This window comes from Bombus terrestris, chromosome 7 (assembly GCF_910591885.1).
Source record: "Bombus terrestris chromosome 7, iyBomTerr1.2, whole genome shotgun sequence".
Taxonomy (NCBI): Eukaryota; Metazoa; Arthropoda; class Insecta; order Hymenoptera; family Apidae; genus Bombus; species Bombus terrestris.
In genome coordinates, this window is record NC_063275.1 from 22,155,369 (window position 1) to 22,180,395 (window position 25,027).

Consider the following 25,027-nt stretch of genomic DNA (forward strand, 5'->3'; position numbering starts at 1 on the left):
ATATCTACCTGTAGATAGGTGTATGGTTGAATGTCGTTGCCTGTGACCGAGCACGCGAAACTGCGGTAGTTCCACCTCGTTCGAGATGCCGACCGACTGTAGGCCGGCGTTCCATTTGTACCGAATATCGCGCATTGTGTATCCAACTGCCGGGAGAACAAGAACACAAATATCTTCGCTCTAACATACAATAATTAGACACTCAAGTTTTGTGTGGTAGGTATTAAGAGGACTTTTTAGGAGAACAGAGGTGTCACAAGGTTAAACTGGGCAGGTTGGGCGATAGAGGGTAAGGACGTAGATAGAAGCAAAACATTGTATCTAGCACCCTAAACCGCTTCTACACGGCGTCTATCGCTATATTTACATTATCCATTATCCAACGCTTTTGTACAATTTTATCTCTCTCGTTCTATTCTATTCTACGTAGGTATAGATCGGCTTAAGGTGCGTTTCTGCGCTGCAAAAATCGTTGGCATAATCGAGCTAGGCGTTGAAATAATCGTCGGCCGGAGTGACTGAGTCAATTCGGCCGATTATCAGACGCGATCGAAAACGACAATACTTTGAACCGTTGCGCGTGTGCAGCGTTTATAATCGTCTCTTATGGACGTAGAAAAAGTCCCCCGTATGCAGCATCATCCGCTTTTTAATCGTCGTCGAGTTCTCGTAAACTCTTGCGTTTATCCGTCGATGCTATCGTTTCGGCGATTTACTTTCCATACGTCCATAATCGTTCTCGCAAAAATCCTTTCGAGTATGGTACGAGCTATCGAGGCCACGAGGAACGAGTTGTATCTCTCGAAAATAATAACCGAACTATAGACGAATGTCTATGTTGGAATAATTGATGGAACGCGGGGACAGATCGTGCGTTTTAATTACGCTGACACAAAACGTATCCGTTCGCGATCGACGGCGAATTTTCCGCGATCGATCGGAATTCGCACCTATTTATGTTCCTCTAATTCCTCGGCGCGGCCTCGAGCGTGCACATACCGGCCCGAGAAACATTCCTCCGTAACTGAATCTTAGGTGATTACGATCGTTACACCGCATTCCAGGCACCAAAGTGGCATTCCATCGCGGCGTCGGCCACATTGCGCGAACATCGGCGAAACGTGGATTAAGCGATCTACGACCGAGTATTCGAGATTAACTGCTTTTGTTTTTGGAACACGGAAATACTATCGCCGTTCTCTGTTCCGTTTGCTCATTTTCGGCCGGTAAATGCCTCTCTGTAATTCCGCCTGGCGAATGCTTTGCCGCTCGGCAGATTTATCTGTACAATGTTCGCGACTCTGGCGTGTGTCGATTGCCAGCCTGATTCCGATGTTTCCCGATGCACGAGCTAGCCTCGTTAACATTCAACCGGCTGCCTTCAGCAAGAAACCGTGTAATTTAATTGTCGCAAGAGTTCCGCTAATTTTAAACTATCGATCTTTTCTTCGTGTCTTCCTTCTCCCCCCTTTTTCCTCTACCTGGTTAAAACGATTTACCGGTTTCTCCTATTTACGTCGTCTTTTCATCTCGTTCCCGCTTTTTCAAAACGAAATTCCCTTTCGTCGCTTTTATTTTTTCAAACATTTCTCCTCCGCACTTTTGCTTTAATTTTCTCATATTTCACGTACCCGTCAACGCGCCCGATAAAAAGCGTAAAATATACATCATATACTACAAAATATGTCGTATTTTACAAAACGCAAAACGTTTACATTATTTCTCTACATTTTAACGAAACATTAATCGGTATAAAATATAGTTACTACCCTCTATGTGCATCCATATCTGATGTTTGCAAAAAATGTTTTTCAGAAATGGTAAAAGAATACTCTGTTCGCCGATGTTCGCCGCATATAGCAATATAGCGTACATTATAAATGTAGCAATACGCGTAAACCGATTACAAATGGACAGGTTACGTCTTTTTTCTTTTTCTTCTCTAAAAAAAAAAAAAATTTCCTGGATTGGGGCAACGTTAAGCATTACTGGGTTGAAGGGGTGCGGAGGGGAAAAAGGAGAGGCCAGAGTGACTGGCGAAATACCGTAAGAAAAGGAGGGTTGCGGCAACATTAGCAAAGAGAACCGTATAGGATCGTAGTGGTGGTACCAAGTTTAGGTTATATAAGACGATAAGTGGAAAGTGTATAAAGTAGATATGGAGAAGCGAAGAAAAAAAGTTTCGTGCCTCGGCATGCGGTGGTTGTGCGGGATTTGGAAAATACGTGGTTGGACTTGGCGGATAGGCGCGCGCGCGCGCGCCTTCCCTTCGCACATATAAACACACAAAATATATATGTATACACATACACACACACACGCACACGCACACGCACACGTATACATGCATCAGCATATACAATCGCATGCTTCGTGCCACGTAATTTTGTACGTCATGCCCGATGCCGCATGCTTTGTGCTTTACCAGTGACACGAATTCTGAACACGGAATTTAACTTCTTTTTACTCCCGTTGGAATGGTCGTTTGCAATATTCGCGTTCGCAAAGTATGCTATTATCGGATCCCATTTAGCCTGGATCGAATTCAGTCGATCAATTTTTTTACTTTAACGATCGGCCGTACCCGCCGCGGCAACTATTTCTTTTGAAACGAGACGAGCGAATTATTCAAATCGCGATAGCATACTAGCGAAATGTATCGTTCAAAGTAAAAGATTTAAATCGAATTTTTATCTGTTTGAACTTCTTCAGGAACTTTGCCCAAGTTTTATATTCCATTGCGGATAATTCGTAGAATTAAAAAGAGATAGATCAAGATCCGTTATAACGATATTGAATTCAATTTCAGGGAGATAGTCGTTTTACTACGATCTGGTGGAAAAAAAATATTTAGATTCTAAATGCTTCGCTTAAGCAACGAGAACCGGTCGTTCTCCGGTGAATACATGGTAGATTACCGACGATACCCAAAGCGGCGCATTCAACGGATCGTTAAAGGCACGCACAAGTATAAATAACAGGAAGCAAAAACTCGATGCCGACTAAAGTTGCGCAGTCGAAAATTCGGTCCTGGGTTAAGAGAGCGGAACAAAATATTTTCGTGCCAAAGGCATGCCGACTTTCATCTAGGACGAAGTATCATCAAACTACGGTTCTATAAGTATGATTAATAGCATACGCAAAAGTGGCCGGGGGAATTGGGTACCAGTTTTTGGAATATTAACAAAATAAGAGAAAATCGGTTTTCCAAGGTCGATATATCGTAACTAGATATTCGAAAAAATGAATATGTATAGGCATACCGAGAACGGGGCCACGGCACGTCACGTCGTGGCTAAAATGCTGCAGTCGTTTCGTTCTTACATGCGCTGGGCTAGATGCACAATGCGTTTTAATTCGGTCGCACCGTAGTCGACACGTCGTTTTCTGTGTTTAGCCTCCTTCGGGGCTGGCCGTCGTCGGCCCTTTACTACGTCCCCGGACACGAGGCTCAGTGCTATATGTCGGAGGCTTTTTAGAGGGGGCCGGGGGCTTGGTTTTGTGATAGTGATGGTCAAGTGGTGGTGGTGGTTTTGTGACAGTGGCAAAGTGGTGACTTTTAGTGTATTCATGTAGCACACGTTCGTAAAGACATTTCGTCGTCGGAGCCAAAGTTATAATATGTTTTGATCGTTTTGTTCGAAAAATTGTCTGATATATACAGCTGTGCGTGTGCTCTATGGTTTCCTCAATTTTTGTGCGATTTCTCCGTCGTTTGATATCGTGTCGTAAATTTTTCCTCGTTTTTTTTTCCTATTTACTTTTTCGCATCTTTTTTTTTTGTTTTCGATTTTTTACATCGATATCTTTGAATACCTTCGTTCTAAGTCGATATTCTCTGCGCGTATTCCCGATCGAGCAGAAACTCGACACGGTAGCGAGACATTCGCTGTATGCGGTTGCGGAGAAATTACACTAAAGTTTGCTAAGACCGACGTGATAGTTCACAATTGTGGTAAATTGGTACAGTGGAGACCCTTCGGAGGATGCTCGTAAATACGTTTTACGGTTATGTACGGTTATGTCACGCAGATTGCGATCGAAGATGCGGAAACTCGTACTTGTCCTCGAATTATTCTCGACGAGGATAATCTCTTTACATTCTCAACTTTTTTTTTTCTTTTCGATATGTGCTTTTTACTCTTTAAATATTTACCCTTTTTTTTTTTTTTTAAGTCTACAAACCACCACGAAATGCGTCTGCCCTTGCTGCGTAAACGTCGGTCAGCTCGATATCCACCAACGGTGGATCAACGGTTGACCGTACTTCTGCGTGATCGAGCTCACTACCTGTCGTTTGGAGTTACTGCAAATTGCACGTCCGCTTTCGTCGACGATGGCAACATCGTGTAACGCCGAAACGCGATTATATTGGAAAACGCGGTAGTACAATAACGTTAATGCGCCACGTAGCAGGCCAAACATCACAAACTGGTTCGATAACAAAGGCCGTCGTTTATTTTTTCACTCGGGCTCGCAAATGAATTCTCGGGCTTGACCAAGTTTGTCGTTGATGACCTATGCCGGCTCGATAAATCGCGACAATAACGAGTGGGCGTGTTACATCGACCGATAACGGGATTAAAAATAACGATGCCAATGAATCGCGTTTGAAAAAATTTAATTAATATCCTTCCTCCGTGTCCATTCAGCGTAGGGCTACAATGGATTCATTATTTTCCACGAATCAAAATAGTTACGGCGAAAATATTACGTAACTCGTTAAATACGAATAACGACGATCCTGAATTTTCGGGGTAACGGAGAGTACATTTCGATCGATAATTAAGCGAGCATTGTTTTAATTAGACCGAATTAAAACGTGGATTTGGTCGGACGAATAAAGTTGTATTAATTAAAATAAATTACGCGAGAACATTAGCGACCGATGGAAATATTCTGGAAACGAGTAGCGTTGAAAGTCGTCGAACAATTTTCTGTAATTACTCGTCGTTTATAGTTAGATTGGAATCTATTCGCGTTGCGTTTGCACGCATTTCCTCCATTACGGTATTACTAAGAGCGCGCTTTTATATCGTTTTCTAGGAAGCGGAATGTTTGCCGAATGTTTCGAGCTGGCTGGAATCGACGATTGATGCTTCGTCCATTTACGTAAGTAGTATCAGCCTTGATATTAATCGTTATTAATTACCATTTCGCGAGGAAGCGGAATGGGCGGTAGGTGGGAATGGCGCATGGGCCGCGACAGATCGGAACAGAAATACTTCTAACGACAGTAATAATTTCGCCGGGGACGAAGCTGGAGCAATTAAGGACGACGGCACGATCCGGCTTTCTACTCCGCGAAACTAATCAACGAACTTGGTCAAGTTACTTTGATATCTCGAGCGTCCGACTTCCGGCGGCCTTTCGTCGTATCCTGCAAACGACTGAGTTTTAATATAGATCTCTTAGCCGGAACGAGTTAGGCCGAAACTTTTTCCATTGTCCCCGTATAGATTACCAATCTCCGCTAGACTTCTGGTATAATCAAAGGCACCGGATGCGTTTCACGACTCCTTTTTGTTTCTTTTTTTTCTTTGTTTCTCCTCGTTTCAATCCTTATACAATCGTCGGCTAGAATCGTTACGCGAAACGATCGTTGTAATTTAGCTGGTTGGTTACCAGGTGCGTTCGTTTTATCATTTATTTGCTTATCCGACCATCGATAATACATATTGTATCGTTATCGAGAACTGAGGCGAATAGCTGGCTACAGGATTATACGGTACAATTACCGAACTTATTGATACAGGGGCAATGATTTAATGGCTACTAAATGATCAGACTGCTGGGCCGATTATCGTTAACGAGTTAATAACTTGTTTACGATAAATATTTCTAACGAGGCGGCGGTTTGCCCGCTTTTCGACCATCACCGATTTTCGAAGGCTAATTAATTGTTTTTTACCGCGAGCTAGCCCTCTCTCGAACGAGATACGATGCTTCGATCGAAGTGGAACGAGAAAAATTCGTTCGTTCGAATTGATTCGCTATTAGAATGATTGAAAGAAACCCTTCGATCGAATAAAGGAGAGAAAGAGAGAGAGAGAGAGGGTGAGCATCCGGGCATCCTCTTTCGGTTTCACACACCCAATAATCGCGTGCAATTTGCAGCAGTGATAATCGGCGCGAGCTCGTGATAATACGCACACGCTCACAGGCCATTCGCGCGTTTATACATACACACAAAGAGGAATTCGCAGCCGCACATCTACACCCACGCAAGGTGGTTGGGTTAGCTTTCCCGTACGTGCCACCGTACACTGGTGTGTTACCAGGGGCGTTAGCTTGTTTCTCGATTTGCGAGACCTTTCGTTCTCTATGCGTTCTCGTAACACTATTAGCAGCCTAAACGCAGCGGCACGTCTAATCGAGCCGTATGTCGTCGACTCGTTTTCGTGCTGAAGTCAACGTCAGGGTTGATTGCGTATACAGCGAGCGACCCGATCGAGACGGCCGTCTCGGCTATTGCGAACACGCTTCTCGTCAAGGTGCTCTTGTTGTTCGCACACTGTGCCTCGTTGCCGAGCCACACGCGTGATTCGACTCGAAACGATCGAAATAGGCGAACCTTGCAACTATTCCACGATCCTGATCCGTTTAAAAGGCAGTTAATTACGTCCAATCCTATGTAACGCATTCAACGTGCAAGACGTGAACGTACGTACGATCATCGGAATTTTATACTTTCTTGCGAACGATGTTTGGATAAATGGATACGCGTTATAGAAAAATTGATCTTCACCAGGGGCTCCCTTCGATTTTGTGTGCCCCGTTGAACGCGTTAAGACAAATTTTCGGATAAAAGTTTTCTCGAGGATATCCATTCGATCGATTATTAAACTCTGAAACATCATCCCCTTCGGTGTAAAGTTTCTTTACGTTGTTTGTTTTCTTTTTCCTCTTCTTTCCTTTTTTCCTTTGTTCGATTCGCCCATCGGTGGAATTTTTAAACGAAAGCACGCGTCTGCCTCGGCAAGTTCACGATGTCACGTAGGTAAAACAGTCATCGTGAATGGTATAGAAAACCCAATAAGAGTGAGCGAGAGCGGGTGAGTGAGCGAGTGAGTGAGTGGACCGAGTGAATGAAAGTGATCCACGACGATGCCGCGGATCGTGTGACTGATTCGTGTTAGTGAGCGTGTAAAGTGGCGAGTGATGGACAGACAGACAGACAGATAGATAGATAGCTAGAGAGGAGAAGACAGAGTAGAAAAAGGAAGAGAAGAGATTATCATGGATTCGGGGAAAGGGTGGGAGGTGGAAAAAGAGAGAGAGAGAGAGAGAGAGCGGGGGAGGTCGCGTTGAAGGGGGTGGGCTGTAAGGTGTCGGGTAACGAGATTTCGTATGAGCGTGTAAAAGTAGAACATACGAGGTTCCCTTAGGTTTCGTTTTTTTCATAATCTGTTCTTTTTCCTGTTACGTTTGACGCAAATGTACACGACAGAAGCGTCTTTCTGAGCTTATCTGAAAAAGGGTTTGAAAGCGATGTACAGTTGAGTCGCGTTTAATCAACGGCAATCGACTCCCTTCATCCGATTCAAAACGTCTTTTAACTTCAACTTCATCGCGATAAAATGTTTTTAACTTTCATCGAGACCGAGTATATAACGAGTGGAAATTAGCAAACGAAATTTTCAGAACGATATTTGAAATATACAGGTAACGTCGATTGCCGTTCGCAAGATCGACACTGTTAATGCTCCGATGATAAATTCGAATCGTATGTTTCCATGTAACGTATGTAGCGTGTCTGTGTGACAGTGGACAGAGGCGAGGGTGTCGAACTTTTCTGAGATCGTCACTTCGGTTCAGTTATGTATGCATTTATACACGCGCACGTGCGTACTTACAGCTCTCGATCTCGATATGGCAGAGTTGCCGGTCCATCGGAAAGTATTGCAGATTCATTGGACACGATGCCGTGATCGTTAAACTGTAACAAACGCAAACATTACTTTCAATCTATGGAACGTGATAAACGAAAATTACGATCAAACGTTTGCTCGACATTAAAAATTCATACATCGATATCGTTGCTGGAGGACCAACTTCAGGTCCGCTAGAAGAAATTTGTACAAATCTCTCGTACTATTGCCAATTTCAAGCAACGGTTATCGTTATAATATTCGTTCAACCATAGACAATCTATGTCCAAATATACACATCGATACCCATTCCGATCAATTTCTCTTGGTGTTTTTCGCTTTTCCGCCTACGTTCGGTCGGCCTTGAGTTTCTAGATCCGGAAGGCAATGTAATATAAAGCAACGAAAGGGTGCGCACGGGAAAGTTAGGTATGCATGGATCGCGTGAATATAGCAGCGCCGTTAATACCAGAACACTTGACGTTGTTTTAGAGGGGAATGGATATGGGGGATAATACGACGTAGTGTCGAATGAAGAAGGGGATGGAAACGATGACGACCGATCCTCGGGAGAAAATTTGTCGTCGTTGGTACGACTGCTTTCTCCAATGTTTAGACGGTTCCTGAATGGTACGGGGTATCGAAACGGGGTTAAAATCGCGTCTGAACGTGGCAGTTTTATCGCGGGCTCCTCCTCACGCTAGAAAATATATTCCATTACTTGGAAAGTCTTCTTCGTTTAGGGGTTCGCCGACTTTTGCCGACGTCGTGCTACGAAATACTGCTGCGTCTTGTGTTCAGAGAAATTGGAGGATACTTTGTCGAGGATACTTTTCAACCATTTTAATTACAAATTAAATCTGGCATTAACATCGAAATCGTCTTTTTATCAGACTTGATCCTTTGCACACTGAGAATTTTACATGCGATATAGCAATTTCAACACGCTTTTGGAGTGAAGTTTTTGAGAACCAAAAATTTCGTTTCGAAAAAGATAAAGTTGCAAGCGAACTTTCTTCCAATTTTGTTTATATGTCAAAACAAATTTTCGCGTCGTTAATCCTTTTAGAACAGAATTCTTTTGGAGCCTGTGAAAAAAATTGCATTCTCTTAATTGATCCTTTTAGAAACCAAACCGATCCACTTCTTGTTAATCAATTAATTTCGTTACAAAGGCACGCGATTAATATTCAATTCTCAAGAAACAAATAATTTCCTACCTTCGTTACGAACAGGTGACACGAATAATTCTAAGATACATTTAAGGAACAGTATTTGTAGAATCATTGCATTCTTCTATTTCTCATTTTATGGAGTCGGTCGATGTGGCTTCAATTATTAATAATAGAATCAGGTCTTTCGAAAGAAATAATGAAGAAGACATAACAACCTAAAACTTGTGATTAGTTTTGCCGAAAATAAATACATCTATCGTTTATTTAACCGATAGCTTACTAAGATACAATGTACAATTAATCGTAAACGGATTAACGTTTCAGTACAGGCACCAAAGAATTGCAAAGGATAAAATATGTATCCTTGCATCTGTTCTATAATTAGTAACTTATAGATGAGAATCTCCTTATTTTATAATTAGAAATGAAATAATCGTTATCACTCACCGTATACTACGTGTAATGCTTCCCGAATGATGAATACGAATGAACTCGTTGCTGGTGGTAGCGATGTGAAAGTACGACTGCTTCTCGTTGACGAAGAACGTGTCGGGTACCCAAATGTTCTTGATGAACTCCGAGCCGACGCTGAGCGTCTCGACGCCCGCTCGTTTCTTGAACGCCAGCCGCGGGTCCGTCCAGAATTGCCGGAAGTAAAAATCCAGCGTGAAGTCCTGGCATGAGACACACATACACACGCGAGTGCTTTCATTAGAGTCGTAAATAATCGTGGTGCGATACGACACGCGAGAACGAGCGTGGAAGAACGTAAAAGTAAGTAATTCCGTGGTCGAATTTCGGATCGTAAAACGCCGCGAGAATCGTATTTTCGATCGACACGATCGTCTGGGAATTACAATGGACGCCAAAGCATCGGGTCCGAACAATGCAACGTGACACGTTCGTACAGACTAACAGCATTTACGCGACAATGCCTTCGTTAAAAATAACATAGTTTCGCCGGATACGTGAGGAAGAGAGCGAATGCAAACCGATATCGCGACGGGATAACGCGGAGTCTTCTATCTGACGCGCCTCTCATCCCACTTTATACGAATAAATAGATTTGCATCGATTAAATTCTCTGATTTATTTGATACGTTGCACGTTCGAAACATGCGGTTTATCTGTCGACGAATACGAGAAGCCTGTTCGTATTGTCATTAAAACGCGTCTACGCGAATATCTATGAACGTATCGCGAAAAGAAATATTCGTCATTCTATTTGACGAGAGAACGCGATTATCTTACACGTTATTCCTCGTTTTTCTCGCGTGTATCGTATTCTCTTTGTTTGTTTGCGAGGCGGGGTAGTTTGTGACGGAAGGAAGGTTCAGCGTCTTTCCACGGGAATGGAGACATCGCGAGAAAGACAAACGGAAAGTAAGAGAGATACGGTTGTACGCGAAATTGACGGAGGGTTCAAACGGTTAGGGGAAACAGCGAGACGTAACACGGAGAAACGAAAACGTGAAGCGGCGCGATTGTAGGAGACAGGGGCTCGAGCGATCGATCGATGGGAGAGGAAACGCAGAACTGAGATCGCAAACGTCGACAGGTAGCTGGAAACTCTGGTCGATTGTTGCTGACGACTTCTCCGTACTGGTTACCACGTGTCGTGGTTATCGTAACGCGCTAAATCGCCTACTTGAACACTCGCGTAACCTTATCGACACTCTCCTTCAGTGTTTTGTTCTGATCTCACGCTGGTAGCTAAGGCAAGCCAAGACACCAGTCTTTCGTGAAAGTTGTCGCAAGTTGTCCCGCGAAAATTTTTAACGTCGTACGTTTTAATTTTGGAATCGAGATGAAATTATTTTTATTTTCTCTGTATCACGAATCTGTAGTTTCGTATTCGATAGTTGATGTTATATTTGTCGATGGTATTAACCAACGCATATTTATATACAATTTCTGCACAAATGCATCGAATCCAGAGAGCGGTTAAAACATCGCATAAAATTGAACGATTTTCACTCGCAACAAATGATTTCACGGGTTGGTTATTCGAGTTCAAGTGAACGGAAGATCGTGAAACGCTCAATCAAAAATTTTACGCATGACGAAGAAATCGGGGCGCGATTGAATGGGCGCGATTTTATGTGAAGCGGTTCGCAGAGTGAATAGATTTAATATTTAAAAGTACCGCCGTTTTAATAGACGGCCGTCGAACGTAACTACTGTAATTTAAGAGGACTAGGAATAGATTCTCACGGAAAGGAGTTACGCGTCTTGAAATATTCAAGGTTCTTCCGTTAAACTTTGATTACTTGGTTCGATTCATCGGGCGAGGAGAAGGAGGAAAAAAAAAGAGAAGTGATTTCGCGCGAGTCCATCGTGAATTCATCAGACGTTGTAGCGTGCTATTCGTCGTATATTTCCACTTACGAGGCGAGTAATTTGTTCCAAGAAGAAAGTTTAAGTGGCCGTGCGAATAGTTGGAGCGTAATCAGCCGATTCCGATGGCTAGATTTATTATTCGAGATCAAAGTTTCTCGATTAGTCTATTATTATTGAGACGTAATTACAAGGGAACACATTTAAACACGGTTAAAGTTTCACCATTTAACGAAGACGCTATTAAAAGTTCACTTATTAAAGACAAGTAAGGCGTATATCGATCGTGCTATAAATCACATTTGCATCCCGTTTAGTAAGTTAAAAGTCTTCCAGTAATTTTAGAATTTTGAAAATCAAATATTCCGAGATTCTTAAAACGCAAGAAACGCGAAGCTGCAGAAACAAAAAGCTTCTGTTTTTAATTTTAACGATTTAAATACAGCGACGGACAAAGGAAAGTTTAAAATTAATGCACTATGAATTTTAATAAACCTTATACTAAACGTCTTTCACCACATATTATATTTATTCGTTGCTCTTGTTAAATAGCAATTCATTTTGTAAAATTACGGTGTCTTTTTATATTTTTTATTTCGTAAACTTTCTTTTGTCCGCCATTATATATCAGGTCCTTTTTAATAATTCGAGATCTTTGAGCGTGAACAGTCAATTACTGGTTACGTGTTGTACTCTATTGCTGAAATTTCGACACTTATTTCGAAGTTTCGACGATAAGATAATTCTATAGAAATGGAAATTATACAGGTTGAAGCCGAGCTGTATCGCTCGGTATACGGTTCACTCGCATCCGATCTCTGTCGACGTGGTCGATCTCAGTTGGGGAGTTCCACGACGCGAGGGTAATTCGTGTGTACACGCGAAAGCGGTAAGGTGCATGGACCGTGTATATGGTGATTATATGTATTCCATATATAGACTATTATTACTTGGGCAACACTACTAGTACGTGCAGCATGCTACCAAACGCTATCGAAGCAACATGCATTGCCTATACCGTACTTGCGAAGAGAGAATCTTAAGTCTAATTATAAATACTTATGTCTAATCGAACTTCGAACTTGATAACAGTAGCAACGATATGCAGCAGGATCTGAAAGTTGTTGGAACTTTAGTGTGAAATTTGATTAATTATATCATTTTGTTTCAACACTCGGTCCAATGTAACGATCATCTTCGAAATATGATATATCCTTGAGATCGATTAGATTCTTACTCGTAACGGATATAACGAAATTCTGATCAACTTCTGGATCAGTATATCAATACTTATGTTGAATTATTTTCGTGTCGAAAATTTTCCTTCGTTAAATCGTCAGTTGCCGAAGCGCACCAAAAATGCCGTACACAATTGAGCGTGGAATGAAATATCTTTCACGTGCGTTTGCGCCATACATCTTGCACGTGAGATCATAATCGCATGTTGCATAAACACGGTGTTCCGATTATGTAGTCCAGCTTGTTCGAGGTGATGTTTCCGTTATTTCGCTCGACGCGTTTATACGCGTGCGATGCACGCGTGTAGACACCCTTCTACTTTATTTCGTAATTGGTTCGCTTGTGAGGATGTGAAAATGACTTTTATGCGTGCAGGAAAAAATTGTCGGGAAAGTTTTGATTTAGGATACGAGTTCAGTGACAGAGGAAGAGGAAAAAAATTGCGGGATCGTGCAACCGATAAAATAACAATTGTCGCCATAAATTCGTAGGTTCGCGTTCTCTTGTCCCGTTGTACGCTTTATCGAAAAGTTTACGACTATTACAAACGTTGCACTGAAATTTTCGCAACCGTTATAGGTGTGAAATTTTGTTGGAAGAGAGGAGAGAGTGAGAGAGAGATAGAGGATAGATAGATAGGTAGATAGGCAGATAGGTAGATAGATAGAAAGATAGAGAGATAGATAGATAGATAGATAGATAGAGGGAGAGAGAGGGAATAAGAGAGAGAGAGAGAGAGAGAAATTCAGGAAACTTTAGGAACGAACTTGGACATTTTACAGCTCCAATAACGGCTGACACTCACTCTAGCTATGTTGGAAAGATTTCAACCCGAGGCGACGCTTACCGCCGTCATCGACGCTGTATACGTTGCCGCGATATTTTTGTGACGTTTTCAAGCGCGGAAAGTTTTATGCCGGATAAATGTGCGGATTTATGCTATTGCGATGCTTGGATACCGCTTCAAGGATGGAGTTGGGAGACGAAAATAATAAAAATGGAATAAATAGAGAAGTCCATTCCACCGTACTGTTTCGTTTGATATTAGTCGAACGACCCTGTTTATCGAGCATGAGAGCTTTACTTTTTGCTACTTATTTACTTACTTACCAAGTCAACGAACTAAATCACCTTTTTTACTTTCTAAACTAATACTATACACGCATACAATATAAAATTAAAACTTAGTACATAGTCATCGTCATCATTTATAACATATTAAATATAAATCGTAACTTTCCAAGCGATAGAACAACGTATCGATATTAGATTATCTTACGGAACAGCGAACCGTGATGTAAATATGTGAAAATTTTCAATGAACAATATGTGTGCAATGTTTAACATGTAAACAACTTTTTGCAATTGTATACACGAGGTTTTTTCATTTCCGTGGAAAGTGGATCCTTGAAGTGGTGCTCGATCGCAACAACGTATGCTACGTTTCGATATCTGGCATCGTCTACTTTTCAACGAGTCTTCAGTTTCAAATGATATTGCGTCTTTCGCGATTGAACGCGCGCAAAGTTGCTGGTTGTTAATATTAATTGGGTATTGTCTACCTAGTGGTCATAAGTAGTTTCTGATGCGAACGCGAATCCGTGAATGCAAGTTTAATTAAAGTGGGCTCGAAAGTAACTCCGTTGTAATGTGGTGTTGATGTCACTTCGGGCGGAAGTTGTCATGGCAGCGAGCTTTGCTTCGTTTGGCGTTCCTCCAGGCGCAGTGCAGTCGTGTCGTGATGCGCACTGGACGTCTAATTTGTCGTATTATGCATTTTGACGCTCGTTACCCATCGATTTTACGAATCTTCGAACCGTTTGACTGTTCCTCCTAATGTTATCGAACGATGTGTGCGGGAAATGTATGTTCCGCGTATTCTTCAAGACCTCGTTGATCCTGTCCGACCGTGTTACGTCTACAAGAAATATTTCCTTCTCGACTGGCACAGTGGTATATAATTCGGAATCACGTTCTTCGAGTAGCATCGTAACGATGCAAAGAACGTCGGTCGCGCTTTGTCGAGTGTTTCTAAGGACACTTCGCAACTTTTCCTTGGCAAGAGAAGAGAGTTCGCGGGCAGGCAAGTAGCGCAGGTAAGCGTTTGCCTACGAACATCGAGATAGAAAAGAAGGACAAGAACGAGGAGTACGAAACAACTAGCGGCTATGTAACGAAGCTGTTACATACATAGAAAGAAGCAGTTTCAAAAGCAGAAGCTTGCAAGCGAATCGAAACTGAAGAAAAAAGAAAAGAGACGAAGAAAAGAACGGAAAAAAGAAGAGAACGAAGGAAAAACGCAACAGCAGAGTGTGTGCGACGAATGATGGAAGGCAAGAGAGGCTCGTACGAGAACACTGGTTGGCTCAACGTGTACTTCACATTGTGCTTTCTGCGCCTCGACGAGTGGCCAGTCTGTGTGTACGCGTGCACATAATCTCGATGCGATACACCTGCGTGGATGTTAACATGTGCACGTGTATGATTGTACAAGCGCACGCACACACATACTTGAATATTAATAATAATTAGAATGTGTACGGCATCATAGTGATTCATAGCTACCAGAAGCGTACTGCACACACTGACAATGATACAGCTCAATATAGGTGTCGTATTATATCCATAATATAATATAAATATATATATGTGAAATATATATATATGTATAGATATCTATAGACACATTATTTCGTATAGTCTCGATTCGTAGTCGCAACGTTGCACAAGCTATATACTCTTTTCTCTCTTTTTTTTTTTTTTTTTTTTTTGATATTCTATGCGTTCGTCGGCTGGCCAGAAGGAAGCAGGAATTCAGGAACATGGTCTTTCTCGTTCGATTGTTTCACGGACTCTCTCTTTTGCCACTATTTCCGTTCCTCTTTGCGTGTCTCCGTCGTGGTACCCGAGACGTCCGTCTGACAAACGCGATGTCCAGAATCTACGAGAGTAAAGGGCGAGGAAAGAAGGAGCCTTCGTGCAGCATCGTTCGGCGCGAAATTTGTCACTGATGCGCCTACAACGGGTGAGAAATATAAAGGAGGGAAAATTGATAGGAAAATTGGCTACTTTGGTAGTTGTTCGACGAGTTTCCGAAGAGGGAACAAGTTTCCGATTAGACGATCACCGACGATGGACTGCACTCCTTGCTTAAATTGGTACGAAGGAAGATTTGAGAACGGAAGAACCGACGGTTAAGGGGAAAGAGGGTCGGGTAAAAAGGAATATACAGTGAAGGCTCGCCAACGGGTATAAAAATCGCGAGTCACGTCCCAGGTGACAGTGTCGACTTGATTTGGTTTCCGCACAGGGCTCAACACCTGGGGTCCAGTCTCGTACATTCAGCTCCAAACTCGCATTCTGGATCACGATCGAGCGTCGATGATCTCTTTTCGATTTATGAGTTCGTTCGACAAACCGGCAGATTGTATCGTCCGCAACTTGCAAAACTTTATTCTTCGCTTTTCTCGTAGTATTTGTCATTTGTCCATAAGTCACGACTAAACAAAACTGACAAAAAATATAATCCACAAAATTGAAGTTTCGATATCGATCGATAAAGATGGAAAAAAGTATGGAGCCTGAAACTGTGGCGGACGGAAATGGATCCAGTTTCGTGCCAGTTTGAAACTGATTGCAGACACCGGAACAGATACCTTTTGAATACTACAGGAGTATACGCAATACACAATACGTTATATGATTACGCTATGTACGTATCTTAAATATTGAGAAAGAAAATATATATATAGATATATATACCATACGTAACGCTGTATACACGCTTATATACGTATACATCTAGAAATTGCAAAAATACGTGTAAGTCTACGCGTATATATGCGTGCCTCAACGTATGTGCGGCCTGCAGCACTCGAATCGCGATTCGTTCGCTTTTCAACCTCGCTCAGAGCAATCGTACTTAAACTCTCGGCTTAGAGACGAGGAAAAATTCGCGAAAATTTTGATAACGTCGCGGATGTTTATTGGACGCGACGTTTTTTGCCACTCGAACGGATAACCTGCAGTATATCGTTCGTTTGCTTTTACCCTTCGATTCGTAAATCCTTTCTAAGCGATAAAACGAATTGGTAGAAAACGATATTGCGCGAGAGAACCGTAAAAAGCGTTAGAGCAGATTGGCGTGTATAGTGGAACGTATTTTTCTGACTTTTTTGTCCGAGGGTGCTATATGTTTCCCATTGTTCGCGGCTGGTTTTCGTTGCTGATCGAGCTCTCGTCGCTGATTCGAGCACTGCGGGTAGGGCCATGCAACAAGAACATCGCAAATCGAATTAAACGAGTCAACCATAAACCATAAACGAAGTAGACAAGAATATATCTTGCGAAGACTGTGGAACGTAGCAAGGTTCCCTTGTAACAGTTCAGCCAACCAAACAGCTGTGACGAGCTATAAAAACGTAGGTTAGTAGGCCATCCGTGTAGGGTGTGTGAGTGTGTGTACGTATGTTTTTATACGTATGTATGCATCGTATGTATCTCTCCTTTTCTCTATGTGTGTCTCTGTTTCGTGTGAGTGGTAGACAGTATATGCATCTGTATGCAAATGTGTACGTGTAAGTGCCAATATGCCCCTTGCTGCCAACATAAATATCGCGAGCCGCGATGCCTATGTGTCTCTTGGTGCACGTTTCTCCAGTCACCCGTCGAGAATTCCTCGAGATTTCGATGCGTGTATGAAATACTTCGGTTTAGGCTTCTGTGTACGCGAACAGAGACGTATAGATACACGCGTGTATGCGCCGCGACCGATCTCATTCTATACGACGAACTTTACGCGACATCGGTCCCAATCGGTGAACACTAAGATTTCGCGACCGGATTCGAACAATGCTAACGAACGATGAATATTCACGGACGAATATTTATTAATCCGTCTCGCGTTGTCCCGTGTTGTTCTTTCGTTGAATTTCACGTGGAACGCGAGCATATTGATATTTGCGCCAGAACGTTTGTACACACGTACACACATGCGGATCGGATAATCGTGAAACAAACAATCGGAAACAAGCGGCATAGTTGGATGAACGACGCGCTCGAAAAGCTGGTTCGTTCGGACGACGCGTTTGGTATCGCGTGGTATCGATACGATCGATCGACCCCGATTGATCGTTTGCGTGGAGGAACGATCGATGGATCGTATCGTATGTGCGACGATTCAATTCGCCGCGATCGCTCTCACGGTGAATAGTCGAGTTTTCCATGAACAGTGTGAAAGAAAAGGGGGTACACGCGTCGGTACACGCACGAACGAAGGGGAAGGGTCAGAAAGAAATGAACGAACGGCTGTCGATGTGAGTTCTGTATGAGTTTGAGAATGCAAACTGTACCATCAACACTTCGGACACGGAGCTGATGCTGAGGACATACATGGTGACGCCAACCTCCACTGGTGGACCTGCAATCAACAAAACCATCCGGCCTTGGTCGCTCTGATTATCCGCTAGTTTCTAAGTTACCGTACATGTGACAGGTACATTGTACGTAGATAACGGTTAAGTTCGTGTGTTACCCCTGATTCACGGAAGATGAAAAAAGCGAATAGAACGGATTCGTTTAATGCTCAAAGTAGAGACATTCTCTTTAGAATAGAATAGAATAGTCGTTGAATATTATTTACAAACATTCGAACGATATTTGACTATCGATATGATAATACTAACTGCTCTAGGACAAACGTTAGCGCGAAAAAATCGCGAATTAGGGGTACAATGCAAGCGTACAAGTCGAAGAGAGCTCGCACCCTGCACGGAACCAAATCAACAGCACTCGTCGGCCACGTTGTTTTCCAAGCTAGAAGAATTATTCACACACACTTGACTCGTTATATATATATAATCCTTATTATATATATATATATATACACACCCATCACAGTCACGTGTTTAAGCAAGGTGACTTTACCTTGCTCGACTATCGTCTTTTGTTTCATTTCCTTTTATACTCTTTTGTCACTTCTCTTTCTTTTTTTTTTTTTTTGGTTTATTCTCGTTACTCTTTCCTTTTATACATTTTCCGTTTCTTGTTTTGCGGTGCTGTTAACCGAGTCACTCTAATTATATCGCGCCAGCTATACGCGTGTCTCTACTTCGTATATCTTGAACGTATCCGGAACTGTTTTTATCTCCGGTTGTTGTCTTTCTTTCTCTTTTTGTCTCCATCGTTTTAATCCTGTCGTTTACCTGTCCATCCCCCCGAGCGATATGTCGATTCCTTCTCATTTCAGACCTTCAAAGTTCGTTATTTAACTATTTTCCAGTTACAACTCTATCGTTCGTCTCTTTTCTTTCGCTGTCTCTTTTACTCGTCTTTCACCCTCGAGTTAAGAAACGAACGATACTCGTAAACATTCGCTGTCATTGTCACTGCGATCGTCGATCCCGGACGAATCTTAGTCGCGTGTAATTGTAATAGCTATATATCATCTCTTTGCATCTCTTTCCTCTTATTCTTTTTGTCTTTTCTCTTAACTTATTTTTTGCTTTGACAAATCAGCTATCGGACGAACGTATGGACGTCGTTCGAGACGTGGAAAAATCGGGGTCTTTCGTGTTTGAGAACGAACGTGTGATACGTGCGGTGTCAGACACAGGGGGTGAAGGTAGAAAGTGTGATAGTGAACGGTGGTGATGGGCGGGGTTTTCGGGGGGTGGGCGGGCGGGCGGGCGGCGGCGGCGGCGGCTGGGGGCAAAAGGGGGCAACAGGGGTTTAATCGGGTGGAATAAAATATAGAATAATAATAATTGTAAGTGGTGGCAGGCGGGCAGCCCATCTTAGCAACCGCGGCATAGCAGCTAGCGTCTAAAAAATGGTCTAAACGGGACGGTTCGTGCGTATGTAATATATTTATATATATATATAATATATATATCCAAAATTGAACAAGATACTATTCTTCTACATAGAGAGGAAACAAAAGTGTTCGTTCGTATTTTTTTTTTTTTGTCATTTCCTTACAAGAGCAGACCACGCTTCAGACAGCTTAAAGGCTAGAAAAGTAACAAGCAGGAGACAGTGAGTAATAACTTGGTCTACACTCGGAAAAACGTAAGATCAGAACGATTCAGGCCGTTTAGAATGTGTATATATGTATGCAAAAAAACAGTATAGTACTGACAAATTGGTCACCAGAGATTCGACGAGAAGGAAGAGTGAAATAAAAAAAGATAGAACGTTCTGTGCCTTCTAGGAACTATGCGTGTAATACAGATACAAACCATCCAACCGGACTACGATTCACGGGCCCAGACTACTAAGGTATCACGAGCCGACTTCTATCTACGATTAGAATTCGATCCTTTTCTTTTTTCTGAGTGTAGCCTACTTGGTGATTGCGAGCACTTTCATCGTTTCACACACGCGAAATAGTACTTTGTCCATTTTTGGTTCGGTGTTTCTGTCGTGTTTCTATTCGTGACTTCTTGCCACGAGAGTGTTTCGTGTATTTCGTGTGTCGGCGTGTTCCATGCACGCGCACAATAATTCTAACATTAACACGAGTCGCTACTATGGTAACCAGGCTGATTTAATGCACAGTATCAAGCTGATCACACCTCTTGACCATAAAGAAAGGTTAGGCTCGCCTTTTCATTAACGAAGTTGCGGTGGTAAGCCATGGCCGTAGTTCGAATCGTTTACCTGTACTACTTGATTCTATTTATCGCGTACATTATTCCGCTTGGGTTGTATTCGTTTGCATTAATCGTAAAAATCAGAATATGGCTCGATTGTTCAAACATGAAAAGCTAGTTAAATTTGTATCGTACCTTGCTTACTTTGGTACTGCAATTCGAACCGGACGAACGAGAATGATACTCGATTGTTTGCAAACTGGGGAAAACGCAACAATTCTGCCGTTATGTATTTTAGTTCCTCAGTATGATAAAATCAACACGCGTCTCTGTGTATGGAACAAATGAATTAAAAAAGAAAGAAATAAAAAATTCGGGAAAGTAAATAACGGTTGAAAAAAAAAAAAAAAAGAACGAACGTAAGCTTAACAACTATCTGCCAGGTTCTGCTTGGCAAACCTAATAACAAAATATGCAAGAAAAAATCCTGTCCAGAAGCGGAAATATTTATTTCGATAAAAGAAGCGGAAAGTTAATTTTAATTTTTTCGTAGAAATCGATTCACCTATCGTTCTATATATCGTACAAACGAGAACCTTCGTGCCGATGCAAATTAAACAAAACGACCTCGAGGTTTGTAATTAGAATTTCTTAGCGTCGATTGGCGTTTCGGTGCATCGTGTCAAGGAATTGGACATCGAGCTGGTTGGAAGACGCGCTTGAACAGCGATCGTCTGATCGTAATCGTGTTACACGATTGTCGCGGCGGTTCCAGGCGTTCTCACGAAACGTAGAGTAGATCAAAGGAGCACACAGCTCGAGGCGATGCGGTTCTGTGCACGGCAACCGAACTAATTTCATCGACAGAGCGCCAATCGGCCTTCGACACGTACGAACGAGCGAGCGGTTGAGCGAACGAATGGGCGACGGATGGTTCGCCCTATCCGAGACCTCGGGGATTCGACTCCTCCTTTTCCCTCTGCGATAGAACCAGATTAAACCTACGAATTTCCTCTGGTCGGACTGCAATTAATCGATTATCTCTTGCACGTCTTGCAGCTTGATCGATCACGGCTACGACGTTATTGCACGATAGGGCGATTTCCAATCGGAGAAGCAATCCGGAAAATTGTATTTAAAACTTCGAAGCGCGGCTCGATCTTCGTCTTTCGATATTCGCTGGAATATCCCGGGCCGTTTCGAATCATCGAAGTATTTCCAGGTTCCACGAACACGTAAAAGAAAGATGCGAGCAGAGAGTATGGTCGAACCTTTTGGTGAACGTTATGCCAGCGACAAGGAAACGAAAGACGGAGAATTTCAGGGAGAATCTATGCATTCCTGTGCGCGTGCATGCATCCAATGTAAGTGTTTGCCAGTGTGCATTCGTATGTCCGTTGTTTCGTGTTACGTTTCAAAGAGCAATTCCTTTTATTGTGTGGCTGTGTGTTCGTATTCATATACGTGACTGTTTATTCGTTTCGTGTATCTGTGCATCGTGTGTCGGTATATGTACATGAAAGATCGTGGCTGTAACGATTGACGGCAATCGTCGTTTCAAATATACGGGCACTAAAAAGAGAAGTGGTTGCTCGGGCAAATGGGGTGGGGGATGTTTTAATCGAACGATCGAAATGATTAGTAATCGATTTTCAGCGTTAATGACTGAGTAAGACCTAGAGGTATAGTACCATTTTCACTTCGGATAGCGAGCTGATACTCAAGACGTACATGGTGACGCCCACCTCGACAGGAGGACCTGAAATCGAAGGTTAGTCAGACTGAGTCGGCCGTTTCCGGCCGCGGACAAGTTACACGATGGGGTGACTATGGCTTTTTTTTTGTTCACTGATTGTTAAGTTATTATTCTTATCATTCTCGTTACAGTATCTAAATACGTATGTATGTATGGTATACTTTTTTTTTGGCTTTTTTCTTTTTTTTTTTTTCGTTTCATTTCGTGAATAATTTTTTTTACTGTGAGTGTGGAATGTCATGGGTATTGAGTGGTATCGCTACGTCGGATGGATCGCTGAAAGTGGTAATTACTCTCGATTAGAGGACCACTAGGATCATCGTTTCTCGATACGTGTGCTTGGTTATCTCTTTAGAGCTTCGTTGATACTCTGGACACGATGCTGAAACGTTGATCGAATTTCCATGTCTTTTATGGCCGGAATAATAGCTTTCAAAGAGAAAGAACCTATTGATTGAACGGTTCGATTGTTAGCCCTGTCCTCTTATAAATATAAGATCTTCTTTTTTTTAACAATCTAACCGATTCTTTCTCTCTTTACGCCTAAAAATCGCCCCAGCTAAAACTTTCCGAAAACATCAAATATTCTTTCTACGCGTTTGTCGATATCATTCTCGTTCCACGTTACAGTTTACGGGGTAAACTTTGTGGAGAAATTCGCGAGATTCGATTCAAACTTTGACAGTTTAACGCGCAGGTAATAATTTAATATATACGTACATTTAGTATCCAAATATCGAAATGAACGAAATTGTTCGAGTATTATCGCAGATGTGTAAGTCGGAGTCTGAGCATCGAGTGATTTTACGAAGAGGACGTAAGAATTTCATTAGAACTGTGGAAGACGGTGGTTGTTGGAAAAGTTTGAGGGAACGAAGTGAAAAATAAGAGTCGGGAAGGTTGGCCAAGGGAGAGAAACACGAGGGCAGGCATTTTCGCGATAAAGTTGACTCGTAAACAACGGCTCTGCCAGCGGCATCGTGCGCTGCTTCGATATATCTTCATTTCCATTTCTGGGATGTTTTTAAAACCCTATAGCCAGTGAACGTCCCATATGGGACACATATTTCACAATGACGGGTCGGCGTACACGTTGCAAAACGCAACGAACGTACGTGGTATCAGGTTAATTGAAATGCGTTGGTATGGCTTACCCTTCCAAGCCAATCGCCCATGAGAACGTGTTTAAAAAAAAGAAAAAAAAAAACAAGAGACAGATGGAAAAAATGCAAACACGACAGACATCGGTGGAAACGAATTTCCAACGAAAAATATCAACCTCATCGTTCTACACGCTTTGCTTTATTTTATTGTCTGGAACCCTTTTACAATTATATTTGAATACGCCACGTTTTCTTCACAGGAAGGATAATTTCTTTGCATTTCTTCGAATAATTTTACTCCAACAACAAACGATACGTACCGGAATAGCGTAAAAATTAATTCTTCCATTCTCTGGATAAATTTTTTACTTTAATTTTATTTTAACGACAAACAAATTTATCTAGCAAATATTAGTAAAAGATCTCGTTTTAGCGTAAAAATGTATTTCTTCCTTTCCTACGCCAGTCTCAAGGTTTATTTTCGAAATTGTTTCCACTTGACAATGAGATCTAGTTTTCCCTACGTCTTTAAGAGTTTCTCCACTGTCGGTCCTTTTTCAAACAATAGAGAATTTACTTTAGAGTATGATATTGACAGCATATATCCTATCGTAGCCTATCTTATTACCTATCTATATTCGTTATCGCCCCTAAATCGTCAGTATTCGGTATCAGCCTCTCAACGTCTCAATATCCTACCCTTATTAAGTCTCTTTGAAACCGAGTATTCCCGTAGCCGATACACCGTTTCGTGGAAGATACTCGTGTCGCAACATTGTTACAGCTAACAACGAATCTTTACGCCCTCCATCGATCAGCGGTTTAACGAACACCCAAGGGCGCATCGTTGCACCAGAGTCCTTGAACTATATTGAATTACGTAGCCAACCATCGATCGAATTGTTTGCTCGCTAATATACGCGAGCCTCGTAGCGACGTTCGAGAAAGCCAAGCAAGAAGAACGAAAAAAGAAAAAGACGCAAACATATATCCGCACATCGTGTTTCCTCGTCACGTGCTTTGTCATTTTTACGTAAACTTTGGGCGGAATGAAAGAGAATCGTATGCTGGAAATTTAACCGTGCTACGGAGAATATCGAATGAAGGCCGGTTACTCGAATACAGCCACGGGGATGTCTATTTATTCCATGCTGGATGCAAGATATCCCGTTTGCCCGTCCGTAATGTCCGAGAAAAAGCTGTGGCCATTTAAATTTTAAATGTTAAAACCTCGTATTCCACGGACCCAGTAAATCCAGACCGTCTGGAAGGCTCGAGCCGCTTGCATCCAGCCGCGCAGAGATCGACGACTGGGCTCGGCTCGGCCGCGGGAAACCGATACGATTCGAGACATCCACGGGAAGCCGATACGGTTCGAGACGACCACGGACTTTGGCGAACGCGCTAAAAATAAGGGGGCTATTGAAAATTCTCTTCGGGATTTATAGGCATTTTTGCCAGAACAGCGATAAATTCGAAACGCGCGAATGTAATGCATTCTATCGGACGCGAAATATCGAAGCGACCCACGACGAGAAAAAGCGAACGAGACGAGCCTCGAATGAAATTCCGCGATCGGTCTCTTATTTACGACGCGTGTTTGCCATTTGGCTCCGCGCACAGATCAATCTGCGACGTTTGTCGCATTTTTATATTTCTTTCTCTTCTTCCTGTTCCCTTGGGTAATTTACTGGGAATACATTCGTCGAATATTCAACGGGTGAATCGGGGATCTCGAAGGGGGCCTGTGCGCGGTTCTAAAAGTAGCCCAAGAAAATCGATCGTCTCGAGGCAAAACAAGAGAACCGATAGGGAGCTGTTTCACGGAGTAATTCGCGCGGTCGGCACACTTTTCGGAGTCTGCAATTCTCCGGCATTGTCTCTCGCGGGAAAAGAGCAAGAAACCGCAATTGTGGCATGCCTCCGTGGGTCACCGTGGCTCGCGGCCAGCGTC

General features: G+C 42.5%; 1 protein-coding gene and 1 long non-coding RNA gene across 16 annotated transcripts in view; one reads left to right on the forward strand and one right to left on the reverse strand.

Moving 5' to 3' along the window:
- LOC105665948 overlaps window positions 1–25,027 on the forward strand; it is a 217,681-nt gene that overhangs the window by 19,139 nt on the left and 173,515 nt on the right. For all 4 annotated transcript variants that reach the window (XR_007224542.1, XR_007224543.1, XR_001098885.3 and 1 more), the window contains exon 2: window positions 5,047–5,112. This is a non-coding gene — a long non-coding RNA (uncharacterized LOC105665948). The remainder of the gene's footprint in view (window positions 1–5,046; window positions 5,113–25,027) is intronic.
- The window catches only part of LOC100645717 (gamma-aminobutyric acid receptor subunit beta), a 96,160-nt gene that overhangs the window by 19,058 nt on the left and 52,075 nt on the right, over window positions 1–25,027 (reverse strand). For 4 of the 12 annotated variants that reach the window (XM_048407069.1, XM_048407063.1, XM_020863571.2 and 1 more), the window contains exons 3-6: window positions 21,906–21,973; window positions 9,494–9,720; window positions 7,857–7,939; window positions 9–146 (exon numbers count right to left, since the gene is read on the reverse strand). In XM_048407069.1, coding sequence (XP_048263026.1) covers window positions 9–146; window positions 7,857–7,939; window positions 9,494–9,720; window positions 21,906–21,973 — 516 coding nt within the window. Of the gene's footprint in view, window positions 1–8; window positions 147–7,856; window positions 7,940–9,493; window positions 9,721–17,973; window positions 18,042–21,905; window positions 21,974–25,027 lie in introns of all 12 variants that reach the window. The other 8 variants (XM_048407067.1, XM_048407066.1, XM_020863570.2 and 5 more) reach the window with 3 other exon arrangements.